Source organism: Pagrus pagrus, assembly GCF_965226575.1.
Source record: "Pagrus pagrus genome assembly, chromosome: 7".
Lineage (NCBI taxonomy): Eukaryota > Metazoa > Chordata > Actinopteri > Spariformes > Sparidae > Pagrus > Pagrus pagrus.
In genome coordinates, this window is record NC_140191.1 from 17,546,631 (window position 1) to 17,571,363 (window position 24,733).

The 24,733-nt window shown below is 46.8% G+C and overlaps 1 protein-coding gene across 2 annotated transcripts in view; it reads left to right on the forward strand.

The window, feature by feature from the left end:
- Positions 1 to 1,256: 1,256 nt before the first annotated feature.
- Positions 1,257 to 24,733, forward strand: part of kirrel3l (kirre like nephrin family adhesion molecule 3, like) — a 34,393-nt gene continuing 10,916 nt past the window's right edge. For both annotated transcript variants that reach the window (XM_084357943.1, XM_084357944.1), the window contains exons 1-3: positions 1,257 to 1,899; positions 22,389 to 22,544; positions 23,174 to 23,323. In XM_084357943.1, coding sequence (XP_084214069.1) covers positions 1,860 to 1,899; positions 22,389 to 22,544; positions 23,174 to 23,323 — 346 coding nt within the window. In that variant the 5' untranslated portion in view covers positions 1,257 to 1,859. The remainder of the gene's footprint in view (positions 1,900 to 22,388; positions 22,545 to 23,173; positions 23,324 to 24,733) is intronic.

The following is a 24,733-nucleotide window of genomic DNA, read 5'->3' on the forward strand; positions in this document are numbered from 1 at the left end:
GTCGCTTGCTACAATACACATACAAGTGAAAGACTGATTAACCGGATGACTGCAAGGCCTATTATTTTGGTTAATCAATAGATCCTTGAATAACTAATGAACAACATCAAAGAGCGAGCCTATAAACAGCCACAGGCAAGTGATAGACTGCACTGTTTTCATCTCTTTATAAAAGCCTTTCGCTTTTGTTGAAATATGATAATGACTCTGTTCTCTTCTGTTCATTTTAGCGCCCACTGTATGACAATGAACAATGGGCTCATTTTAGATCAAACTGCACCTGATAAAAGTATGTTTTGAGTCAACTTCAAAGAAAATAATTAGGAAAAAAAATCCCAACAAGCTTGTGAACTTTCTCTGGATAAACTATGAAGGTAGGCTTCTTCATAGTCATTTGTAAACTAAACTGAATTAGTGAGTCTGATTTAGGCTGAACAACATAAGTTGTTTGGGTAAACAAAAGACAACAAGTTGTAATTGTTGATTTATTCTTTCACAAGTGTCGAGGTTTTTACAATCAAGTCATCGTTTCACCATTTGGCAAAACATCTGGAGCTGATTCGGCTCTAATGTGACTACTTACACATTCATTTGCCTTAATTAGTTTCCAAATCTGTTGGCTGATGGAGGGAAGCGATTGAACCGGATACCAACTCTCAATAGTTAGATTTCCTTTTCGATCAAAAACTGACCCATGATCGAAGGTTTGGTTTCTCGAACCTCATTCAGAGGGCGGGAGAGTTTCTGTGTAATAATGCATACTGAGAAGTCTGTTAACACTATATATAGGTTAGTGACTCATTATCATTGACAACATTACTTCAGCTCATATTGTCGAGTCTCAGCATGATTAAATCACAGAGCTGTGCTTATAAAGAGAAAATGAAGAGCTTTGGGTTAAGGTTCAGACTTGATGAAAATTAATGTTTATATTGAGCTAGTTTGCCATGAGTGGGGTCGCAATGCAGATTTATATTTAAACGCATTTTTTTTTCTAGATCACAACAGAAAGTACATTTTCCTATAAATGAATAGCACGAATTAATAGAATTCAAGTCTCCGTGTGGGCTGCTCCACCCAAAAATGTTAAGGCAGTCATTTAACTCAGAATAAATGTCTTAAATACCCTCCCCGTGACGCACGATGAGCCAATAGCGGGGCCCCTGGGGGCGGGGGCCGCTGGGCCCCCCCTGGCAAGCATCTGAGGCAGAGGGGCTCCTCCGACTCAGCTCCTGCCAGATTCGGTGTACCCCCCCTACTAGCACCAGATGACTGTCGGTGCGCATTTCCTATTGGCAAGAGGGAGTGAGAAGTAAACAGAGGAGACCGACGGGAGAAGAGTGTGTGTGTGAGAGAGAGGGAGAGAAGGAGTGAGTGTGTTAGAACAGAGTGAGAGACTCCAGCGGAGGGGGCGAGAGGCAACTTCACCGGGGTTTATCACTGCGCACTGTCGAGGAGGAGAGATCGCTCTCGAGCTCAGCATGCTCACGCAGGTTAAAAAGTGGACCGTGGACGATCGCAGCGACTGAAACGCCAGATCCACTAATGGACTGTTAGAGAGCGCAGCGAGAGGGGAAAGCTGTGCCGGCGTGACGGGGAGCGGACCCTGGAAAAGAAGCTGACGCAGTGGGGAAAGTTACCAACTATGGAGACGCATTGTTAACTGAGAGTTTACAAACTGTTCGGACCTTTCAGAGTCGTTTCTTTCAACTGGATGCTATTCTAGACGAATCCCAGTGCGCTCGGCTTGTCCGTCCGGTGATATTCCGGTGCCGCGGTGGACCATAACCAGCTCTAGTCGCATAGACGGAGCGAGTGAATCCTTCCACGCAACACAATCAGCGGCCAGAGCGTCTAAAATGATGGCGTTATACCTCATCTTTTGCCTTATGGTCTCAGGTAAGACGTGCTTTTTTTCTCTCTCTCTTGTTTTGTCCTCATCCAGCACGCAGGTCTGTATCGGTGGAGAGAGGATGGACCGCGCTCCGTGCTGGCGCGCTGCGTCAAGCCATCCAGTGCGCTGTTAACAGGGGGGCAACCGAGATGCTGCAGTGCTACAGTTCACTGCTGTTAATTGCTGGTAAATGTTTAATTAGTTTTGAAAGAGTGATTACATCAGGAGGTTTCCACTGTCTGCAAGCCGACCCGGAGCACCGGAGGATTGTGGCACTGCGTAAATCAGAGGGGTCTGTTTTCTGTTCTGGTTCACATCTCGGATGTGTGAGAGAGACGCTGTCTGTTTTAGTGGTTAGGCACGAGTGTGTGGATGATGGCAAAGTTTAACTTATCAGATTTTTATTTTATTGTTTTCACCCGGGGGGATTTGTTGCTCCGGACTGCGTCCACTCACAGTAAATTCTCCTGGCTGAGATGCTTCAACTAAAAGCGCCGAGATATGAGACGGAGCCGTGCAGAGCTCCGCATCCCTTCTCCCCCCTGAAGTTAGTCAGTGGTCCCCAGATTGATTTCCATTAAAACACTAAAGCGAGAGCTCTGGCCTGATGGAACGACGTGGAAATTATGTCTCCTACTGGTCTGAAGTTTTTCTCTTTTGAGTCGTAATCGATCGTGGTCTCTGTGAACGGTGCGTAAACAGATAAAAGGGTGCACGGTCGAGCACAGTCTCTCGGGTATGTGCGTTTGTGATGGAGCGAGAGAGATGGAGAGAGGGAGAGTGAGGGAGGGAGGGGGGGGAGAAAGGGATAGAGAGAATGAGTGAGAGAGAGGCAGGAGAGGGGGAGCGTTTGTTTTTCGGGAGACAGGCGGAGAAATCACGCACCTGTCTGCCCCCCCACCCCACACACACACACACACACACACACACACACACACACACACTCACCCCCCTGCTGCTTCTTGTTTGCAGAAGTGAGTTGACTACAGGAGTTTGTTTATGAATCTTTATGACAAAAAACAAAACAAATCAAATACTCAGACTACCCAGGATCAATGTAAACCAGATTGTGAGTGTGTTTCATGGAGAAAAAAAAAAAGACACACATTTGAAAAGCAATTAGTGTTTAATCTGACGCACGTCAGGCTTATAAAGGTAGTTTTCACCATATCTGTCTTCTATCTGTCTGATGGCTGTGTAATCGAATTAGTGTGAGATGTGACAGAGGACAGAGGATCTCTGTTTTTTCAGTATAAATCTAATCTTTATGAACAGACCGACTCTCCGAGCAGCTGGTGAAATGTACTTCATTAATTTAGTGCTGTAAAAGAAGCTTTCAGCAATTAACACTGAGCAACTGTTGACTTATCAGCATTTTTCAGAGTTGATAAACTACTGCACGGCATTAACAATTTGAGGGGAAATAATTACATTTAAATGTAAGAGAATACACAACAGTATCGCGCTGACACAGATCTTCTCTGGGAGGGACAAAAGATGGAATAATCCTTTTAGGCTTCATTTTTTTTTATATCTCCATGCTGCCTTTGTAGCCTCCAGACTGAATCACTCGCAGTTTCCCCAGCTTTCCAGATCACAAATGGCAAAGCGTGCTTAGTGGCCATTTGTTGCGAGTGTACGTCTTTACCTTCGGCCCCGGTTCCGCATGGTTTTGTCATTATTCAGAGCTCGGGGGAGGGATATGACACCAGCAGACCTCTGCTCCCTGATAGACTAGCAACAGCTGGATGAGAAGGGGCGGTAGCCAGACAGTGGCATATTTTTCCTGACCCTAACCCTAACACACACACACATGCACACACAACTCCTCTCTCTCTCTCCCGCTCTCTCTCTCTCTCACACACACACACAAATAATGAAAATGGTAACAGCTGCCCTAATTAGAACCTAAGAGACCCTAGACCTCATTTATTGTGCCAGTCTTCCACAGGATAAAAATGTGGCCACAGCACATGGCTCCACTTTGAAATGTGAGTATGGCATATAGCATACATTTGTATGTATGTAGTCTTGTACAACACTGATAATTTACTCTCTCGGAAAGTCCCCTGGGCTCCCGGAGGAATTGGATTCCACACTGCATCAGTATTCTGAGTAATCTTCAGTGAGCTCTTCTTTGGAACCTTTTGCTTTGGGTCGCTTACGTCTCATCGGGCCAAGTTCAAAGGCTGTGAGCTGAGATTACAAGTTTCTCTCCCTTCCTCTTAAGTCGCGTTGCCTGTCATGTCCCACTATAGTGTAACGCTGTGGAAATTTTCCACCTTACTTCTTCTTCTCACAACTCCTTTGCCTGGTCGCAGAATGTGTGACTATGGGACAGGAGGACGCAAGAGCGTAACCGCTTAATGGGCCGGAGGCGGCCGGCAGACTTTCACCAAAGGTTGAAAGCCTGTTCGCGCACACGCACGCTTCTGCAGGGCACGCACGGACACACTAAGCCGAGAAAGTGATAAGCCCTGACCGAGCCCCCTCCTCCCCGCCCCGGCATCCTTCCCTTTCCCATTACCAGAGATTTGTCTGTTCCTCATGCAGTGCAGATGTGTTTGTGGACGCAGTGGCAATGTGGCCCAAGAGGTTGGTTTTGGGGAGCTGTGCATATTTTATGAACTGCCGTTCTGCTGCTCTTTGAATTCTTGTGGAGGGACTCCGGATGGGGAAACAGAGTTTAAGATGAGGAGGGGGAGGGAGGACAGAGGGGGGGGAGTCTGGTTACAGGGACAAGACTCACATGTGTCACCAGTCTCTTGATGATTAAGCTGACAAGTAGCAGGGAAACACTGAGGAAGACCGCTGAGCGTCGTTAACCTTTTCTCCATCTTGTTACACTTGTCTCCCTTCTCTGTCACACTAGCGCGCACACACACACACACACACAAGCTCACACAAACATACTCGTGCTCCCAAATCCCTCCTCCTAGTTTTCCATTTCTCTTCTCTCCCTTCTATCAATTCCGTTTCTTGTGCGCCTCTGATGCAAAGAGATTGAGGGTAAAGTAGGTAAGTGGCAGAAAGTTTGGCGGCAAGAACCCCAGCCAGCCGATGAGGAGAGTTAGATACGAGGTGCACAATAGTGCCGACGCAGCAGAATCCGAACACAGCTGAGTCTCGAACAGAAGTGTCTTGCATTATTTAGGAGACATAGTCATGGCAAAGATATAGATGAATTTTGGCCCACTTTGATTTCCTGTTTGCCTGAGCCCTGTGTAATGGTTTTGCTGGCAGGGGGTTATATTGAACACTGTATCTGATATTTGTAGATTCTCTAGTGGCCACAAATCAAATGTAAAGATCCACACATTTAGCTATATCTTACTTCTTTACATCCAATGTGTATTTTATTTCTCCACCAAACAACTAAAGTTATTGTTTGAAAGTTGTTGTTGAATGTTTGCCTCCAGATTTGAGGTCACGCACACGCACACACAAACAGACAGTAATGAATGATCAACATCTTAAACTATGTCCTGCTCCTTTCCTCATCCTGAAGACGTGTCATGCAAACATCCCATTGTCTTTCTGCCCCTCTTTATAAACAGATATCCTCCCGTTTCCCCCCCTCCCCGCACTTGCTACGTGTACGGAAGGAGAAACTGGAAGGTGAAAGAAAACAATGGCGCTTCATAATGTTGCCTTTCTCTAATCAGCTTTGCCATGCGGGTAAACACAGATAAAGAACTTGGCAGTGTGTCCTGAGGCTTTGTTATCAGCTGTTAGCAACTTAACTGGATGTGTACGCTGGTATGGCTCAACACAGGAAGCGTAAGTGGCCAGGTAGCAAACCGTGCATGGCACTTGGCCTCTTCCAGTATTATTTTTACCCCTTCCCGCCCATCCTCTTTTTGTCTTGGCTTTTCTCCTTGTGTCTGTCTCTGCACATCCTCACCTTGTCTTCCTCTGGGGCAGTCGGGGGATCCGGGGAGGAAATGACAAGGAATGGGACAATGGAGGGGCCGTGTCAGCTTCCTGCCACTGCCTGGAGTCTTCTTCCCCAGTCAGAGCACTTCAGGCTGTATCATCAGCACGCTGACTGGTGGGGACAGCGCAAACATGTTTACTCTTTTGTAATTCTGTATAAACATAGTTAATGTTAAGAATAGAGAAAGGGAGAAAGCGGGATTGTGTGCATGTCATTAAAACAGGCCCCCAAGGGAAACAGTCACGTTTATACAGTAGCAGCTATTTTAAGAAAGACTTGGATTGCATTTATCTCCCCCTAAAATGTAAGTGTCACCTCAGACTAGAGAGATGTATCACCATTTCAAAAGACCCCAAGCCCAACATACAACAGAAAAGAATCGCAGACATACCAGACCACACATTCATTTTTATTTTCCAATCAATTCCTGCCCTGCAAGACAAGAATTTCATATCTCCAGCCGAGACACAGAAACCAACAGCAAATTGAAATTTATCTTCTGCGTTGCAGCAATATCTGTTCCTGTGTTATCTCCAGCAGCCGTGTTCCTTAACCTTATATTAAAGATAGCTCTGTTGGAGACGGATTCTGGCAGCTGAGAAGGGGCTCAGGGAAGAGAAAAGTTCAGTTAGGAAATACCATCAGACATCGTTTATTTAACACAAGAGGCTGATTTATTTTAACTTCTCCTTATACGAAATGTAATTGTCAGTGGGACTCACTAAACAGAAGATCTGACATATTTCTCTGGGTGCACCAGGGCTTATGGCATGTGTGCATCATCCGGAAGTGACTCACGAGGAGCCCACAGACGCAGCACCCTTAACAAACACACATGCACACACATGCACAGAGGTCAAGGGCACACACTGGGGCAGAGGATGATAAGCTAAGATGAGTGTTTGGCATCTTCAGGGCTGTGTGCCCTTTCTGGAGCGATTAGTCAAAGTCCAACTGTCTAATTAATGATGCTCCAGCTCTCAGGACATGTCATCTCCTTAACCAACTCAGGCTAAAAACACATTCAAGGAAACGAGAGATTGCCTGCCTGCTGCTCACTTTATTAGCAATGGAAACAGTGTATACCCTTTTGGGAGCAAGTGCTCCAACTCCTCGTTCCTTGAAGTCCAGCCCCCCTCCCTCTCTCATTCTTCTTTTCATCTCCTCTTCCTGTCAGTTCAAACTGCCTGGAACACCAGGGCTAATACTGTGCTAGTGACTCAACCATTAACCAAAATAGTGGGCTTGCTGTGGTCTCTCTTTCCTCTGCACAATGAAAGCCCAGCTCTGTGTTGTTGTAGGAGGCCGGGTGAAGGGTTGGAGAAAGTGTAGCGGAGTCTTTTATTTCCATTTATTTTTCCCATTTCGGACAGGGCTGAGAAACTCGCCCTGGGGGGTCTGCGATAGAAGGCGGCCAATTTGCTATCAACTGAGGGGTGTCAGTCAAAGCTTATCGATCGGGCTTTTAACTGCGGCTCCCTCCACGGCAAAACATGTTAATGTTATTGAGCTGTGTGGAGACGTGAGGAACAATGTAGCGTGTGGGTGGCTGAGGCGGGCGGTGGGCGGTTGAACCGGTAGGAGGGTAAGGTGTGTCTCTCTCCTGCCGTCTGTTCGGCCAGAGAAAGCCGATGCAGTGGGCCCAGCGTGAGAACAGAGGGGGGAGGGAGAGGGAGAGAGAAAAGAAAGAAAGGGAAGGCAGAGGGGTCAAAGGGATTTACTGCCAGGAGCCTAGCATTTCAGGTAATGGATATGCTTGTATTGGTGTAAACCAAACCTGCTGTTTTTCTTCCAGCGTAGCAGAGGTGAAAAAACAACAAAGGTGTAACTGACTGCAAGTCTGAGGGGGATTAATAGAAAGTTGATATTTCAACACCTCGGGCTAAGCATTAGATCTCAGGTGTACACTTGGACACGCAGAAGGTGGTTGTGTGCGTGCATGCGTGTAGGTGTCGGTGTGTAAGCGTAGTAGAGTTGTGGATAGGGGGTATGTATGAGGTTGAGGTAAGGAAGGTGTATAGTGGGAGGCTTTTCTGCTTCTGCCACATTCCTGCAAAGCTGCAGCAAGGAGGGCATGAACACATGGCTAAGTGCTTCCCAAGCTGGCTGAGGTGAACCTAACACCCCTCCTTGGAGGAAGCAGCCCAACCATTGTTCCAGCACATTGCACCCGTCTGACTGAGGCATCCTAGCGCTGTGCAGATCCCAGGGGGCTGGAGAGAGAACGAAGCAGAGGAGGAGAGGGACTGATTGTTCCCTGCTCAGACTATCCACAGATGGGGCTACGGCACAGGATGCCGGGCTGTTTGCTTTAGAAAGTCCCAGGCGTTTGCTTTGCATTCGTGGTGTATAGAATGCTCTGGGGGATGAAGAGGAGAGGAGAGAGTGCCAGTGGAGACAACAGCAGGAGAAGGGGAAAAAAAAAAGAGAGAGTAGAGCAGAGAGAAAGATAGAAAAAGAGACCTTGCCTAATATGATGTCAGTGTGAATATAGTGTCAGTGCCAAGAAGGGAAGACAGATGATACAGCCATACAATGATAGGGTAGTTGGGCGAGAGCGTGCTCAAGTCCTCCCCTGTTTCCAAACAGAGACATATAGAGCTGGAGATAATGGAGAAGGGAGGGAGAGTAAAGAGAGTAAGCGAGGAAGGGAAAAAAGGAAGGGATGAGATGCAGGGAGCCCGGGCTGCATCCATCATGTGGTTTGGTGCAGAAGCCATTTGTACCTATTGTTCTCCATAATTTGTTTTCTCGGAGCCTGCGACGGGAGGGGTGAAGGGAAGAGACAAAGCTACGGCAGCCATTTATTTTTGCGCTAATTACATAAGTGAGACAGCATAATTAGACGTATAGCTAAATAGACAATAGGCCGAGAGAGAGATGCTCAGAGGCAGATAGACAGGGAGGTGTGGATGAATTCAAATAGATGAGAGGCATTGGATGGCCCTCTCTATTTCACATTCAAGAGTGCGAGGGAACACGTTAAAAGAAGTAAAGGGGATGGAGAGGGATAAAGGGAGAGGAAAAGGGAGAGTAAAGGAGACGGGGCGATAGAAGGGATAAAAGATAAGAGGGAAGGGGAGAAAAGCCCTCTTCACAGACTGCACTTTGAGGTGCGGCCCAATGCTGCTGGAATAGTCACCTCATTTAATACACCTGCTCAGCGGGAGCGGAAAGAGAGATATGAGGAGAAGTCGTAAAAGAAAGAGGAGGAAAGGGCAAAAGAGAAGAGAGGGAAGAGGAGACAGATCTCATCTCGGCTTCTTCAGATCAAAGGCAGAGAGTGGCTACAGAAAGCTGTTTGTTGTGGCTTGTTTGGGAGGGTCTGTGTCTGTGTGGGGTCACGGTTTGACCTGGCCCACGTTTTTTTCTTTTTTTTTTGTTCAGCCGCTATTACACTTCAGCACAGTCTCATGCCAAATCCTGGATGGTATGACAGCCTACAGGGCCTGGGACAGATTTCTCGAGAGAAGCGATGATGAAGCTGCTGGGAAAGCTGACGAGAGGAGAGCGATGGGGGTGAGAAGAGGAGGAAGTTTGCGAAAATCAGCACAGTTCAGAACAAAAAGAGGATTTTACATCTTTTCAACTAACCGAAAAGGACCATGTTCGTTCTAGTCGTGCTGTGTTGCTGAATGTTCTGCGTGTGCTAATGCAGTTGTGCATCTGCTCAGGTTCATGTGGAGGCGGTGCGTGGGTGTGTTGAGCACGTCACCAGTCTTTCAGGACTGTGATACAGGGGAAGATAAATAGGCCCTTAATGAAGCCACTCAATCACAAGCCAGTTAAAACAGCTGACCAAAGATTGAAGGGCAGTCAGGCCTGATTGGAGGCCTATTGAAGCTGGTCGGGGGAAGCTCTTGAGCCGTCACACTTTAGATTAGCCATTCACTGCACTATAGACCTCAGCCTAACTACCCTTCTTTCTCTAAACAGTCCTCTGACACACTATAGTAGCTCAAGTCAACTCCCTGATTGTGCTTGGGAGTTCTTTAAAAGCCAATTTAAACTCAGTCCTTTGTTTAACTCCCCAGGAACTCAAGCTGGGACATATTGTATTGGTTGTGTGTCCGTTTGTGTGTGTGTGTGTGTGTGTGTGTACTCTTTCATTGGGCTGAGGTTGAAGTTTTTTTGTGCGAGCTGTCTTTGAGCATGTGATGTTTTGTTAAAAAAGAACTGGGTGTATCTCAGAACTGGCACCGACTAGTTTTTTTGGGTGAAAGAGAGGGTGCATGAGAGAAATCAATGGCCCAATTCAACCTATTACAGCCATGACTGTTGCTGTAATGGTGTGGAAATGGGCAGCGGTCATGTGGATCCCTTCTATACCTCCGGGCTCAGATCACAACTGAAGCTCCGATTCATTTCCTCCCAGCTTTGATTAAAAAAAAAAAAAAGTACTCTGAGGATTTCAAAGAGCCTCACATGATGGTAACGAGGGAAGGGATCGGCCCGTTTTTGTAAACCGGATGAGACCTCCATTCTGCCAGATTCGCCGAAGGACAAACATAACACTGGGCTGCAATTTTCCTCGACAAATAATGACCCCTCTAGTCCTGTCTCCTTCCACCCTTTGCCTCTTTGATCCCAGGTAATGTGTTAACAAGCAACGGGTTCACGGAATACCCATAACATTACGATGTGTATCCGCGCTGAGGTGTGAGAGCATGTGTGTGTTTGCCCGCGTGTGGCTGTTTTCACACCAATTAATGAATTGCTTTATATGCCTGCTGAGGTGACGATGGCCTGTCTCTAGCAGGGCATTGCATTTTTTTTTTTTCCTGTGTCTTTCTCGACGCATGATGGCCAGGGTCCTCTTCCTCTCCCTCTGTCTCTCTCACGCTAACTCATTAATGAGACCAGTCTAATTAGTGCTTGTGGTTCCATACAGGGGACCCCAGCGACCGCAACGCCATTGTGAGTCGGCCTAATCAGGGGACCGCTCAAAAGACGGAGGGCCCACTGCACCAGTGAGAAAGTTCACACATACAGGGAGACCTGCTTGGATTCACACTCAAATTAGCGTTACGGGTTAATTGGCATAGGAGCACAAAAAAAAGAGAGAGAGAGGAAAGAGCGAGTTTTATTTTCAGATGTGCGACCAGCGAGGTTTAAGATCCCGTTTACCTCTCTCCCTCTGGTCGTGTTCCTCCCGAGGGCAATGCAGAAAAATGATCTTCGCTCTCCTTCATCCCTCTCCTTCACTCCAGATAATTCAATCTCTTCAATATCAAATAATCTCTCCCAATTTTTCAGCCTATTTTAACCTTATCGCTCAAACGGCTACCTCTGGGGGACAAGCCTCGTTCCACCTTGTTAAAAAAGGGGGGAGCAGAAAAGGGGAGAGGTGGCCCAGGAAAGAGGGATGGCAAATAGCTCTCCGAGGAGTGCTTTAAAAGCCTCTGCTTGCCGCTCTCATGGGCCATATGTGAAACAGCGAGCAAATAGATTGAAAGAGAGAAGAATAGCGAGGAGAGGGAGAATACCGAGGAAGACAGAGGGAGACAGAGACAATCTACAGGAGAAGGAGGTGATGCGGGGCGTGGTGTTTAAGGTCTGGGGCTCTAACTTGTGTCCCACAGCACTTAACATGCCCCCAGCCATCTCTCCTGGCAGTTAATTAGAATCCAATAAGGTTGCCGCCTGTTGGTCATTGTTCCTCCAGTGTGTTTACCCTTTGCAGAGGCTCCATTCGCTGCTTAATCTGCCGAGAAGCTGAATGTCAATAGGTCAGGCCAAGACTCCAGAGCCCTGAGAGAGAGGGAGAGACGGAGCAAAGGGGGAAGGAGAGAGGATCATGGGGATGAAGGGAAAGGGGTCATCTCTCTCTCTCCTCTCAATATTTTTCTCCGGCGTTCCTTTCTCGTTGTTGTTTTTTCTCTCCCCCCCTCTCGCGTCTCCTCTTCTCTTCTTTTCTTCTCACTTCTAATCCGTCCTCTTGATTGTTCTAAGCTGCTTTCAGCCAGCCCCTGGGGGGGTTGGGGGGGTTGGAGTCTGTTTTAATTAAGATTTAAAAGACGACTCCCTCAAGAAGGGAGATTTAAGTGCAGGATGGACTGTGCAAAGTAAATGAACGAAGGTAAGGACAGATTGTAAGAGAGGGGATCAGCAAATATCAGAAATCGGTTAAAGGAGAAAGTTAAAAAGCCATTATTTCACACACGCAGATCGCGCATCGCGTCGCACACACCCACACATTCACACAGCACGCAGCCAGACTCCGAGGCGTTCGAGTGGCTAAGCCAAATGGGATTTTTTTTCATTTGTAATCAAGCGGCACAATCTATATAGATCGAGCTCAACTTCCTGTGATTCATACCATATCCTGCGAGGGTGATATGGGATCAGCGGTAGCCAGCAGGCAAGCTGAGGGAGTTATCTCCACATTCTGTCTAATGATCGATCATCTCACTAGATGGGCTTAAGAGCATGTAACGCTCCACTTGTTTATCAGAGCCCCAAACTCATACTAATGAAACTTGAGTAAAAGTCTTAAAGTATCTGATATGAAATGTACTTAAGTATTAAAAGTACAAGTAAAAGGGTAAATTCAACATATATTTACATGTATGTATCACCTGTATACTTGCCGTTGACTTGGCGTTGGCGTTATCAGCGATAGATAAAATAAATTAATTTAGAAATGTGCTGCTTTGGCTCTGATGCAGTCTGCAAAGTCACTAAAGTTATCAAGAAAAAGTAGTGGAGTGAAAAGTACAATATTTGCCTCCAAATGTATTGCAGGTGGAAGTGCAAAGTAACAGAAAATTTAAATACTCAAGTAAACTTCAAGTACTGTTTACTGAATATTACAACATAAAGATATCTGAAATCACCCAGCCCCAGTTTGAAGTTTGCTTCTGTTGTCTTTGTCCTCTGACCAGACACGAGGACTGAAGCTGAACTCATTTCCCTGTGTAATGTGGTTCTATTCGGGTGGCAATGTCACCACAGTGGAAGCTCTAGACGTTCCTGTTAGACACTTAATTAACAGTCTTATCGCACCAGGACAAAAGAAGATTCCTCTGTAGAAGTCTGGCCATCAAAGATACACGCACTATTTACTCCCACCGTGCAAACAATGTGTTACAGACAAGTGTGTGTCCATTTGTGTGTGTGTGTGTGTGTGTGTGTGTGTGTGTGTGTCACTGCGGCCTGAGAAAAGGCGCGTGCTCCGTGTTTGGTAAAACAGTCACATAGCACACATCTGCCCCGACTGTGAACCGTACATTCTTCATCCAGAGTAAAACCCCTAAAGAAAACACACCCCGTGAAACAGACCGCACAATAAAGTGTTTAAGTTCATCAAGCCGCACAGCCACACGGTGCAGCCGGTAAGGTGTTAAAGGCCAGGCGAGGGTCAAGAGCCCAACCCACTGCATTCTCTGCCACGATACATCCCAACACACTGCCACCATATGTCCAGGGTTTCACAGTCAATGAGCCGACCCACCCAGCATGACAAAGACCTATTCACACCCAGTTGACTCTGAGGAAATCTGCAATGCCATGGTATGATTAGGAGAGAATGCGGCACTGGTCCAGCCAGTGGCCGTTAGCATAAAAAAAACAATAGACCAGAAGATGCAGAGACGTAAAAGGAGTGTTAGGGAAAGGAATACGCAGACAAAGAACTTTACAAAGCACTTTGAGCGGATAAACGTAAGCATGATCTTGCCCTCAGCTTGCTGCAGCTCCATCGCTTGCCTCCATCAAAGCCCCTTGAGATTCCCCCGGCACACTCCGCCTCTGTCACTCACAACTCTGTTAATAAGGCCAGCAGTAAACGCCAGGAAAGATATGCGGGGATGAAAGATCCTTCTCTCATGTTCCTTGCTTTGAGGATGTGTTTCCGGGTGTCGAGGGGAGGTGGGGGGGAAATGCAGCTTTATAGAGTAATGCTGCATTTTAATAGAAACAATAAACCCATCCGCTTATAAAATAATATTTTGTGTCCCATATCCTGTTGTGTAGCAGCTCTGGGGACTTTTGGCAGAGTTGGGAAAAAAAAAAAAGCCCCCACCTCCACAAGCACTAAGCTAAAGGTATAGAAGAAGCCAAAGAATAAAAGTGTGGGGAGCTCCGGGGGGAGGGATATATCACACATATATTCTTTCACCGCAGCGATTAATATCCGGGAAAAAAAGGTCAAACTTGACTTGAAACGGTCCAGTATATCACAGTTACATTGGGAGCCCGCATTTCATACATCAATCCCCGCTGTGATGTCTCATCAGCCTGGTCACACAGGAGAGACCCACACTGCACATTATCAAAGATTGATGGGGTGTCCTAGTTAAAGACAGGGGGAGGAGAGATGACGGGTTGAGAAGGGAACTTCTGCGTTACTCTTTCCCTTTCAAGAGGTGTTGACTGTGGGTCGCTTGGCCTTTCACAGCCCAATGCAAATATCACCGACTGTAGTTTGCAAATGTTATGCCGGGCTTCACTTTTGAGTGACCCGAAGCCCTGACCCCGAGATGCAGCGATTTCAGGTCAGTTCCCTCACACAAGACTCAGGAAGCTCGCGATGAGTGCTGAGCCTGCCATCCCCGCCCATCCGCCCTCTTCCTCGTCTTCCCCTGGAACGGAAGACAAAACAAACCGACAGAACAAACAGGCAGATTATCCTAAATCCTTTTTTCTCCAGCACACAACCTAACCATCTCTTATATCCACTGTTCACCGTCATCCTGCCCGTTTCTTGTTCAGAGTGCTTGCTTAATAATTAATTGATTAATTAGCTCGCTCATTAATCATTTATTCATTAATCATGGCCTGATTTTTCTAGAGGAAGCGGCGCAATCTGAAAAAACCCCTGACTTCACATTTCACTCTAATTATGCTCCTTTACTAATCAACGCTTAAGAAATGGAGTTTCAGGAAATTAGTTTTCCCCTTCCCTTCTTTTTCTCAACACAAAGCAGGATGTATTGAGGTCGGCAGGTAACGTTTTTTCCCCCCTCCCTTTCTTGTGTTCTCGAAGCTCTTAGTCATCAGTAATTTTAAAGGACTGATTCAAGTTACAGGCAATCTGATGAGCAGAATAAAAATTTGATGTTAAATTAAAACTCGCCTTTTCTCCACCTCGGGATGAAAAGGGAGCAGGAATTCTGGTCACAGACTAACCACAGACAGTGATTAATAAAATGGCAATTTGAAGGCCGTTTTGTAAGAACAGAGAGGCGGCAGCATTGTGAATCACACACTTATTGTTTCCACTGGATCCATGGCTCTCCTGGGAGAGGAGGTAATTTGTTTAACCACCAGGAGTTATGTTCTCTGGACAGAGAGATGGGGCGATAGGATGGTTCTGAAATACCTTCTGTAATGTGGAGCGAACATTAGAAAGAAAGTGAAGAGACACATTTTAAACAGGTTTAATTAGGAGTGTTTGTGTGCCTTTGTGTTCCTGTTGGATGCAGAGTTCACAACACAGCTCAGCTGCTTTCTCTGAAGGGGCTCTTGTCAGCTGCTGACAAAAAAGAATTATGCATCAAATTAAAGAGAGCTCCAGTGAAATGGAGGCAAGTCGGGCATTAACCTCTAAGCTTTAAAAAGCACACATATTAAGCAACACTAATGAGACTCTCATTGAGCGAGCTCTGTTTTATATTCAAACACGCACACAAAAGCGCAGCTTTGACTTCAATGTGCCATCGCTGCCTCTGAATGAGGTTGTATCTCTTATTCATCTCACCAGCAGCAAACACTGCAGAAGTGAACAATAGTGTAGATGGCCCTCTTACTCTAATGAGATGCATACATTTACAACATTACCACCCTCATTAAAAAATAATAATAATAAAGGGGAAAAAAATATTAATTATGAAACGCACTACTTCCTATCGTTAAGAGCCAAGGGGGTCTCCACCGGGCTCAATTAGGAAGAGTAGGCCGCAAATCCCTAGACTAAATTAATTGACACTCCAGGGCATTAGGCCCAGAGTCCCAGTACAGAATCTATGTAGAGAATTCCTTTGTTTTCATTTCCACCGCCTTTTAGAAAAAGCAAGAGATGGAGGCAGTTTTAACATGATCTCTTCATTGTTTTATGGATTTTGAATCAATTATTTATTTATATATTTATCTGTCTCGTTTACTTGTCACGACTGCGGCGGGGAATGAAAAGGTTTTCTTTTTTTTTTTTTTTCTCCTGTCCCATCTTTGAGAAGCCTTTCTGTCACATGTTGCGTACCATCGCTGTTTTATCCACCGTGTCAGCTGTTGTGCACACACTAAACCGGGGCTTTTGCAAACAGCACAAGAAGTTAATGATTTAAAAGCACAGTAAATTATACTGAAAGCCCTTCCATCCAAACACTGGTGGAAGGGGGGTAGCGGGATGGAGCCGGTGAGGTAAACTGGGATACAGACAGAAAAAGCGACAGAGAAAGAGAGAGACAGAAGCAGGGGGGGGGGACAGAAGAGGGCTGGAACTGTGACACAGATCCAGCCAGCAGCTGTCTTGCAGTGGAAACACCAGGGGGTAAGCAGGAATGACACGAAATGACAAGACTAGCTCAATCAACATCTTGTCAACACTGCTGGCTGATGGGTACAGACAATTTCATACCGCCACCACTGGCTCCCTCCCCTTTTTTTCCCTTTTTTATATGGCTTTTTATTTCCTGTCCTCCTGCCAGCCAGCCAGCCAGCCAGCCAGTCACTTGCTATCTGTCTGCACGGAGTCAGCTCTCAGCTCTTTGGCTCTTGGCTTCAGAGTGGGGGAGCTGTTTTAAAAGCTGCGCTAGAATTATACTCAGAGAGATGCTTCTGCCCACTAGAAACCCTAAAGATACGGGGCTGTGACAGTGAGTGTGCATCTATGTGTGAGAAGACAGTATAAGAATGGGTGTATTTATGGCACATTGTAGGGGCACTGCAGCACCATTCACATGCACTCACACACGCTGACTATGTCACATCAGCACTCTTGGTGCCCCCTCCTCCTGTTCTCCCTCCCTTCTTCCCCTCCTCGTATGCATACCACTTTATTACTCTATCCGCTGCATCTGCTGTAGCAGGTACCCAGGGAGAAACTCTGCCACTGCTCTCCCATGTGATCAGCCTCACTGCTGCCCTGATGTGTGCAGTGCCCTATTCCAGCGGAGAAAAAACCTCGTGGTGACAGCCTCGGAGACAGACTGATTACAGCGTTCCATCAATCCCCTCTCAGGCCCGGCTCCTTTGCAATCGGAAGCTGACAGGAGCCCACTTTTTCCATTTTTACCTTTCCTCAGTTTTTTCCGGTCGTTCTAACATGTAGTGGCTCCTTTTTTTTCCGGTTGTTCCCTCTGCCCTGCTTTCTTGAGTGTTGTGTTGACAAGCTGACACAAACCCCTGTGATTTTCACACCAGGGATGTAGAGAGCGAGAGAAAAGGGACAGGGGGATACGGGAGAGAGGGGAGATGGGAGAGAGAAAGTGCAAGGGAGAGAGGATGGCAAGAGATGACAGCTGACACGGAGTCTGGGAAAGTGGAGTGATGGCAGAAAGAGCCATGGAGAAAGCAAATCAACAATTAGTAACACCTTATATAACTCTCAGAGGGGGCCTGCTAGGCATTGATTTCAGGGATCATGGCTCACTGACTGTAGACGTATGAGTGATAAACAGAGGAATGAGGGGATGGATTGTAGAGGGATGCAGGAATGAGAGGGAATGCCCTGGGTGGCGGGGGTATCAGCAGAGCAGCAGGAGGGGGGGCTGGGTGGATGAGCGGGTCCACTCTCTAAAAAGGGTCTCGGTCTGAGCCAAGATTTTCACAATGGAATAAAGGCTGAAAGGGGAGGCTAGGAGGATTAAACTCCAGCAAAACAGCTCTTAAAAAGCTGTTAGACTGCAATTTGGGCACAAAAAAAACGCAGAATGGGAGAAAAGATAGCGAGAGCGGGCGGGTGGGAGTGCAGCTGGAATGCAACGTGGGAGAGAGAGGCCGGGACGCATTTAGGTGAGCGAGAGGAGGGCCATCTGCAGAGGCGCAAGCTGGAGCCGTTTGCCACGGTCCAAGTCCAAGAAAAACACAGAGGTGATCACACACGAAGAGCATGTGTTGGGTGCCACGCTGCCACAAGTTGGTGGGTGGTATCTGTCTGCTGCTCAGCCCCTTCAAGCCCTCAGAAGTTCTGTAGGAGTCGTGGTAATGAGCTTAGTAGCCAGATCAAACATGAGATGGGTGCAGCGTCCCCTTTGGGACATACTCTTTGGTTCAGCTACCTCAGCACTACTGTCTCTACTTTGTATATAGACACACACAGGAGCACACACACGCACACAGGAAGGGGAAGACAAAAGAGCCTGACTCAAAACAAAGGGATAATAATTCCATACAGAGAGAAATGGAGCTTGCATTTTCCAGCCCGATTTAGAAGCCTTATCTAGACAAGGCACAATGGATGGCATTTGGGGAGAGGGGTTGTTTATTCCAAGCTTGACACTTTTTTGCCAATTGCCTTGTTTTGTGCAGCGTTTTTTTTTTTTTCTCCCCTCCTCATTTTCTCCTCTCTGGCTCTTATTGTGGAAAACTCACACCAGCTGGGTGCAGGATTCTGCCTCCACCGGCATTGGGGCAAAAAAAATAAAATAAAATAAAAAAAATATGCAAGTAGCTATCGGGCGCTATTTTTTAACATTTTGAATTATTACTGCACAGAGCAAATTGTCCAGTCAGGTTGAGAGCACTTATATTTATAGACCCCACAGGACTGGATGTTGCACTCTTTGCTCTGGATGGGAATGAGGACATGGAATGAAATCAGGACTAAAATAGGGACTCTCTGCGAACGCGGCTCGGAGCCTCTTAGAGTGAATGAACATATGCAGTCAAGTGTCATTGTAAAAACACGGGGAAATGGACAGAGTGCATCGGCTGAGCCGCTGTGAACGAGAGAGTCTGATGTTATTTTACGTTTTATTTGAAGGAGCTGACTTTTTGAATGCCGGGTTAAATTGAGTTACAGCCGGGAAGAGTGTTTTTGTTTTTTTGTCAGATTACCAAAATGGCGTAACAGATTATGACTGTGGTGACTTGGGTAGCAAATGCACTGCACTGTGTGAGTTAGATCCACATTTTATCTAAAGGTCATCTGCAGTGCCATTATCTTTCTCAGTCTTTAGCATCATGGCTGGCGCTTACACATCCGCAGCGCACACACACAAACACACACACACACGCAGTGACTGGTTCAATCTAATTCTATCAAGGCAGATGTCCAGCGGTGGACAGATCACTGCTGACATCTGTCCATCTCATCCTGATCCTTCCTGATGTGAGTGTATCCCCATCAGTTCAGATGAAGGAGAGAGAGTGCAGGCAGCGGCGGGGTCGACGCAAAAGCTCTTTAATAGCTTGTGTCCAAGTCGGAGAGAGGCTGTTTTGCACTTAACTCCGACCATGTGACAGAAACAGCAAAGTCACTGTGTCGAAGTAACTGCTAAATGTGCCCTCCGGTGCCTGACAAGTTGCTTTGCCTATTAACACTGCCCCACCCTCCACACTCACATCCACTCACACACGCGCGGACATAAACATACATGGCATATTTTTAGACAACACGCACACACCGAGCTCACACAGGCGGGCAGAAATGCACACACACACACACACACACTCACAAACTTAGCCCTATGTGCATCCAGCGGCGTGAAATGATATTCCATTTTGAGAAATCCGGATTTAAATGTATCAGGCCAAATGTGTTTTGACCTTGTTACTGGGGGATGGAAAAGCAAACGCTCACACACACACGCACACACACACACGCGCTCCCACACACACAGCAAAGGTAAGAAATAGAGTAAATGTTGCATTTTTTTTGCGATGACGACTTGCAGATCTAAATTTTAACTGCCTTTAAAGTAACATTAAGCACGCCACATGCGGCACGACTAATCTGTACATATTTACCTGCGTAACATTCGACGCTACATGGTGGATAAACCGACATCTACTGCAGAGATGTTGGGATTTCAAGGGGATTCAAATCTTTCTTTCCGAATTTGATTCAATCGCAGCCAAAACACAAGCTCCTCATTTTTTGGAGTCTGGTGAAGACGCTGAGAGCTGCAGCATGGTTGGCATTGTGGTGTTTGCACGCACGTGTACGTGCCACTGCAGCACACCAAGAACAAGCTCCTTCACACCCACAGCCTCCCATACTTCTTCTGACTGCCTCTCCTCCACTGTTTCTTTGTCTGGTTCTGTTCCTCCCTCCCTCTCTCCTCGTCAGAAATGTATTCATGTAATTAAGCTGCTAATACACCGTCAAAGAATTGTCTAATTCAGCAAGGAGGAATTAAAGGAATCTGGCATGAGTCATTAGCCAGTCGAGATGTTCTGTTGAGCATTTTCAATAAGGGAGCTGGAGAGCAATGAATCACTCGTATGGTGTGAAGGCATTCGCCACAGCACATACTCTGTGCTCTATATTTGTACGCCGTGGCGTTAATTGCCATATGTGAGCGTGCAAAATTGTACGTGGGTGAGGTGAAGAGAAACAATTCAATGCATGTAATCCATCCGAACAATCATCCAATGCGCTGAATTGTTGCCCCATTGTAAACATTTTGATACTCTGGGCAAGATACTTAAAAATGTTTGCACTGTGGCGAGTACAAAGAGGAAAATCCCCATCTCACTCTGCAAGGGGAGGCATATGAAAACGCTCAACAGCTCATAAAGGCAGAATGTTAGGGACAGGCGGGCAGACTGTAAAAACTGCATTTTTGAAGGTATGATGGGAAAATGCCAGCCTTCGCTAAACGCCTAATAGCCTGAGCTAGGAGACGTTTCACTTCTCATTGACGCTCTTAAATTGGCCTCTTTTGATCCACAGTGCGTGACACACATACAGCCTACCTGTGTGCATCCACAGCTCGATAGGCTTTTCAAACACATTGGTAAAATGATGCACGGGGAGACATTATTGGTTGAGCTAACATGCATTGTTCTCTGTTTCTTTTCTGCTCAACTATCTATTAACTATGTACTTTGGCCCAGATGGAGAGAGAATGGGCGCATTTGAAAATGGCCTTTTTTCCAGGCGGTCGTTGAGAAGCCCCGCAAAAGCCTGAGCCGCGGAGAGCTCACGTTCCTGATGAACTCACTGTTTGGCGGCTTTAATTGTGCTGTTGGGAGACAGAGGCAGGAGGGCGCAAAAGGGAGAGAGGGGAGGCGAGGGGCAGGGTTCAGTCCACGGTGCACCCCGAGATGAAGTGGATAATTGAGTGCGGAATAAACACTGCCAACGAGCTCTGAAGCCCCCCTCTCTCAAAACAGAAAAGAAAAACTGGGGAGAATGGAGCGAGAGAACGAGGGGGAAGAGACGGGCAAAGAGAAAAGGGGTGAGAGAGAGGGAGAGAGAAAATCCCAGCTACCCTCTGGGGGGAAAAGCTGCTATTGAAAAGCTATTAAACTTGCATTTAGCAGGATTGATTGGAAATGAAGAGGCCTATTAAAAGAGAGGGACAAGGGGACAATAGCGCGTCTCTGGCCGCCGTATGTTGCCCTCCTTTCAGCGGCTTTCTTCGCCGGGAGGGGGGGGCAACCCTGTCTGTTTAAGCGCTCCCACCAAGAGAAGCAGTTCAGGGGGGGGCTTAGCACTGCCTGAATAGAACCCTCTTTATCTTCCTCTGTCCCCCTTCCCTTCCATTCTCCACTGAGCAACAAAGAAAGAGAGAAGAAGAATGAGGGAAGGCTTTTTTTTTTTTTAAGTCCTCTTCCCGACTCACACAGACACCCCACTTAGATAACCAACCAACTGCCTCTCCCTCTCCTCCTACCTTCCCCTACGGATTAGTTACCTCTGGAGTGTTGCCATCTTCTTCTGCCAGTAGGGTTTGTAATACTCAATCTTTAGCATAGTGGCACAAACAGTTGGAACCGCGGATCCACATTCACGCTGTGTTTCCTGCATGCGTGTGAAGGCAGGCCAGCCAATCCGGTGAGACTGTTTGCCGTACTTAAACACAGCAGCGGAACGGCGGCAGGTGTCTCTGCTGACTTTCAGCAGGCTCAAACGGATGGGTCCCCCGGGAACTTTAATGGAGTTTTGATTGTTTAACATCCATTTTTACAAAAAAGCGCTCTGAAAGAGTGGCAGATTTTTCTCCCCAGAAGTGTGTTTGCTTCATGTCAGCGAGCACATAACCATATGGCCTTGGGAAAGAGTTAAATAAGTTATGAAGCGCAGCTGACTCTTCCTCTTAGACCGCACATTTATAGAGGAGAAAAATAATATTTTCACACGTGTCAGCCTTGTCTCAGCAAGTGCCATGAAAACAAGAGAGTTAGCAGACCAGTTCATGGGAGTCTGTTCTCTTTCACACTTAACTTTTTACACCCCTTACAGCGCAGGTTTCACTTTCCTCACGCTGCATCTCTGCTGGCTCTGCAGAAACCGGCTGCCATTACAGTCTGCTCGCAGTATTCAGCATTCCTATATAATTTCTTTTTTTTTTGCTATTTTGTGAATTTCAGTCTGAAGTGTCCATCTACCATCATGAAAATCCCAAGAGATGTTATATTCATATCCTGCTCTCTCTCTTTTTCTTCCAGCCGCCACCCAAGCAGCCTACTTCTCCCAGCAGCCTCAGGACCAGGTGGTTGTAGCTGGCCAGTCAGTGACTCTACCCTGCGTCATTGTGGGTTATCGGGGAATGGTACAATGGACCAAAGATGGCCTTGCACTGGGCGGAGAGAGAGACCTTCCAGGTATTATCTCTGACCTCTCTCTTTCTATCCGTCTCTTTTCTCTGCTGCTTCCTGGGTGTTTATTGCTCTCTCTGGCTCAGTCTGTCTTGATGCGATCAATGCTAGGTCTCATTAGAAACCAAGTCTCTCTCTGTCAAACGTTGGAGTTTTACGCAAATGAATGTTTAGAGAACAATGCGCCGCAGACAGGCCGGCTACTGCTGCACATGCCGAACTTTAATTTGTTGCTTAGCATTTTAAGGGTCTTGTAGGAAGGTAGATAATCAATTGGCTTTTGTCACGCACTGACATTTAAATGTGTGGCAGACTAGAGAGAAGGTGGAGATGCTTCCTCTTGACCTTAGCCACCCCATCTTTATTATGTCTGTGTTTAAAGGACAGACTCCTCAGGCAGCAGCCCGCTCACGTGTTGCATTTTCCAGCCTCACGCTGCTCTGCTAACACAACGGCTCAATTCCTGGCCCAGTGAGGTGCTGCTTGCTTTCATTTGTGTCTTACAGAGCCTTGCCACGTTTCTCTCTCCTTTGTTCAAGGCACAAGTCTGTTCATTTTATAGTCCTTTCATTATGTGTTTGTTGTTGGTTGGTTTGTTTGTCTCTGACTCTATTCTCTGTGCTGGCTTCACGCAGGCTGGACGCGCTATTCCTTAATGGGCGACCCGCTATCAGGCGAGCACAGCTTGCTGATCGATTCGGCAGAGTTGGCGGATGACGCGGTGTATGAGTGTCAGGCTACACAGGCGGCACTGCGCTCCCACCGTGCCAAGCTCACTGTACTAGGTAAGATACACAGCTCACGCATGATCCTCACAGCCAGCCCTCGTGCCAAGGCCTGCCGGCTGGCAGCGCTTGGGAACAATCAGGGGAGTGTCTTCATCACAAAACACAGAAGACAAATAAACACATGTGCAATACAGAAAAGATAATTGCTCAAGTTATCATAGAGGGAAAAAAAGTACATCAAAACACTCTTCACCACTCAAAGATAACCCCGTTGTAAATTGCTGGTGAAAGATCATGTCAGGAAAAGTATAATTCAAACAAAGCAAGGCTTAGCCAAGAGATCAAGCTAGAAAAAAAAAAAAAAAAGGAAGCCCCTCTGCTTTCAGTGGCGGTAATCAAGACTGTGGACGTCTTGGATAATGTGATTGCTGCAGTCACAAATGACTTGCGTAGCCGCTTGAAAGTCAGGGTCTGCACAGTTAGCACATTTTACAGTGAGCCACAACATTTGTCAACCGCAAGGCGGTTTTTACATTAACATGATGTGAGTGATCTACTTCTTCACACAGACGTTCAGAGGTGGAGGGGGGGAGAGGGGGTGAGGGGGAGGAGGAGGAGGAGGAGGAGGAGGGCCAGGTCTTGTGGGAATTGGAATCGGCAAAGCACTGCTGTCATCTGGTGGCATGCAAGGGAATATCACTCATTAATTAGTCCTGTCAATTGTCCATACACTTTCAGCTAGTATTACACAGAAACTCAGAGGGAACAGTGATGCGCACATGATGCTGCAGCTTCTGCCACAACACAAAAACTTTCACTCCAGAGGCTGTTCTGTCCTTGAATCCATCCGTTGTCAGTCAGGTGTGTATCTTGAGTTCACTGAGGCGAGCAGTACAGAGAATGTTGCCATGGAAAGGCAAGCAGACTGAGATCACAAGCATAAGCACATTTCTACTAAATGAATAGATTCACAGAGCTCACCTGTGACCATCAGCCCACCTTTCTGCGTGTCGCTTGTCAAGGCAGCACAAAGCAGCTCGGTCATCACATGCCCACACACAGCCATAAAGATGCCCACGTGGAGGCAGCCGAGAAAGTTGGTGAAGCTGTCTTCCTACATTGAATGCACTCTGAAAGACCCAGGCAGGTGGTTCATGAACATTATGTGCATTTCATAAACATATAAATGAAATCAGGTGCGTCGCTCAGGAGCGTGCGGTTTATGTGTGGACATAAGGAGTGTTAAAGAGAGGAGGGGGCTCTTGCTGTGTATGGGTGTGCACATGCCTGTGTGTGTGTGTGTAAATCAATGTGGCCAGATGAGACCAAAGCAATCCTGCACAGTCAAAGGAGTCAACGGCGGGAGTGCAGTCAGGGGAATCGGCATGGAAATTAAAATCACCTAGCACTCGGATTCCATTAGTGTCCGTGCCGCGGCAGCGGAAGGACCTCTGACAATTCAGATAC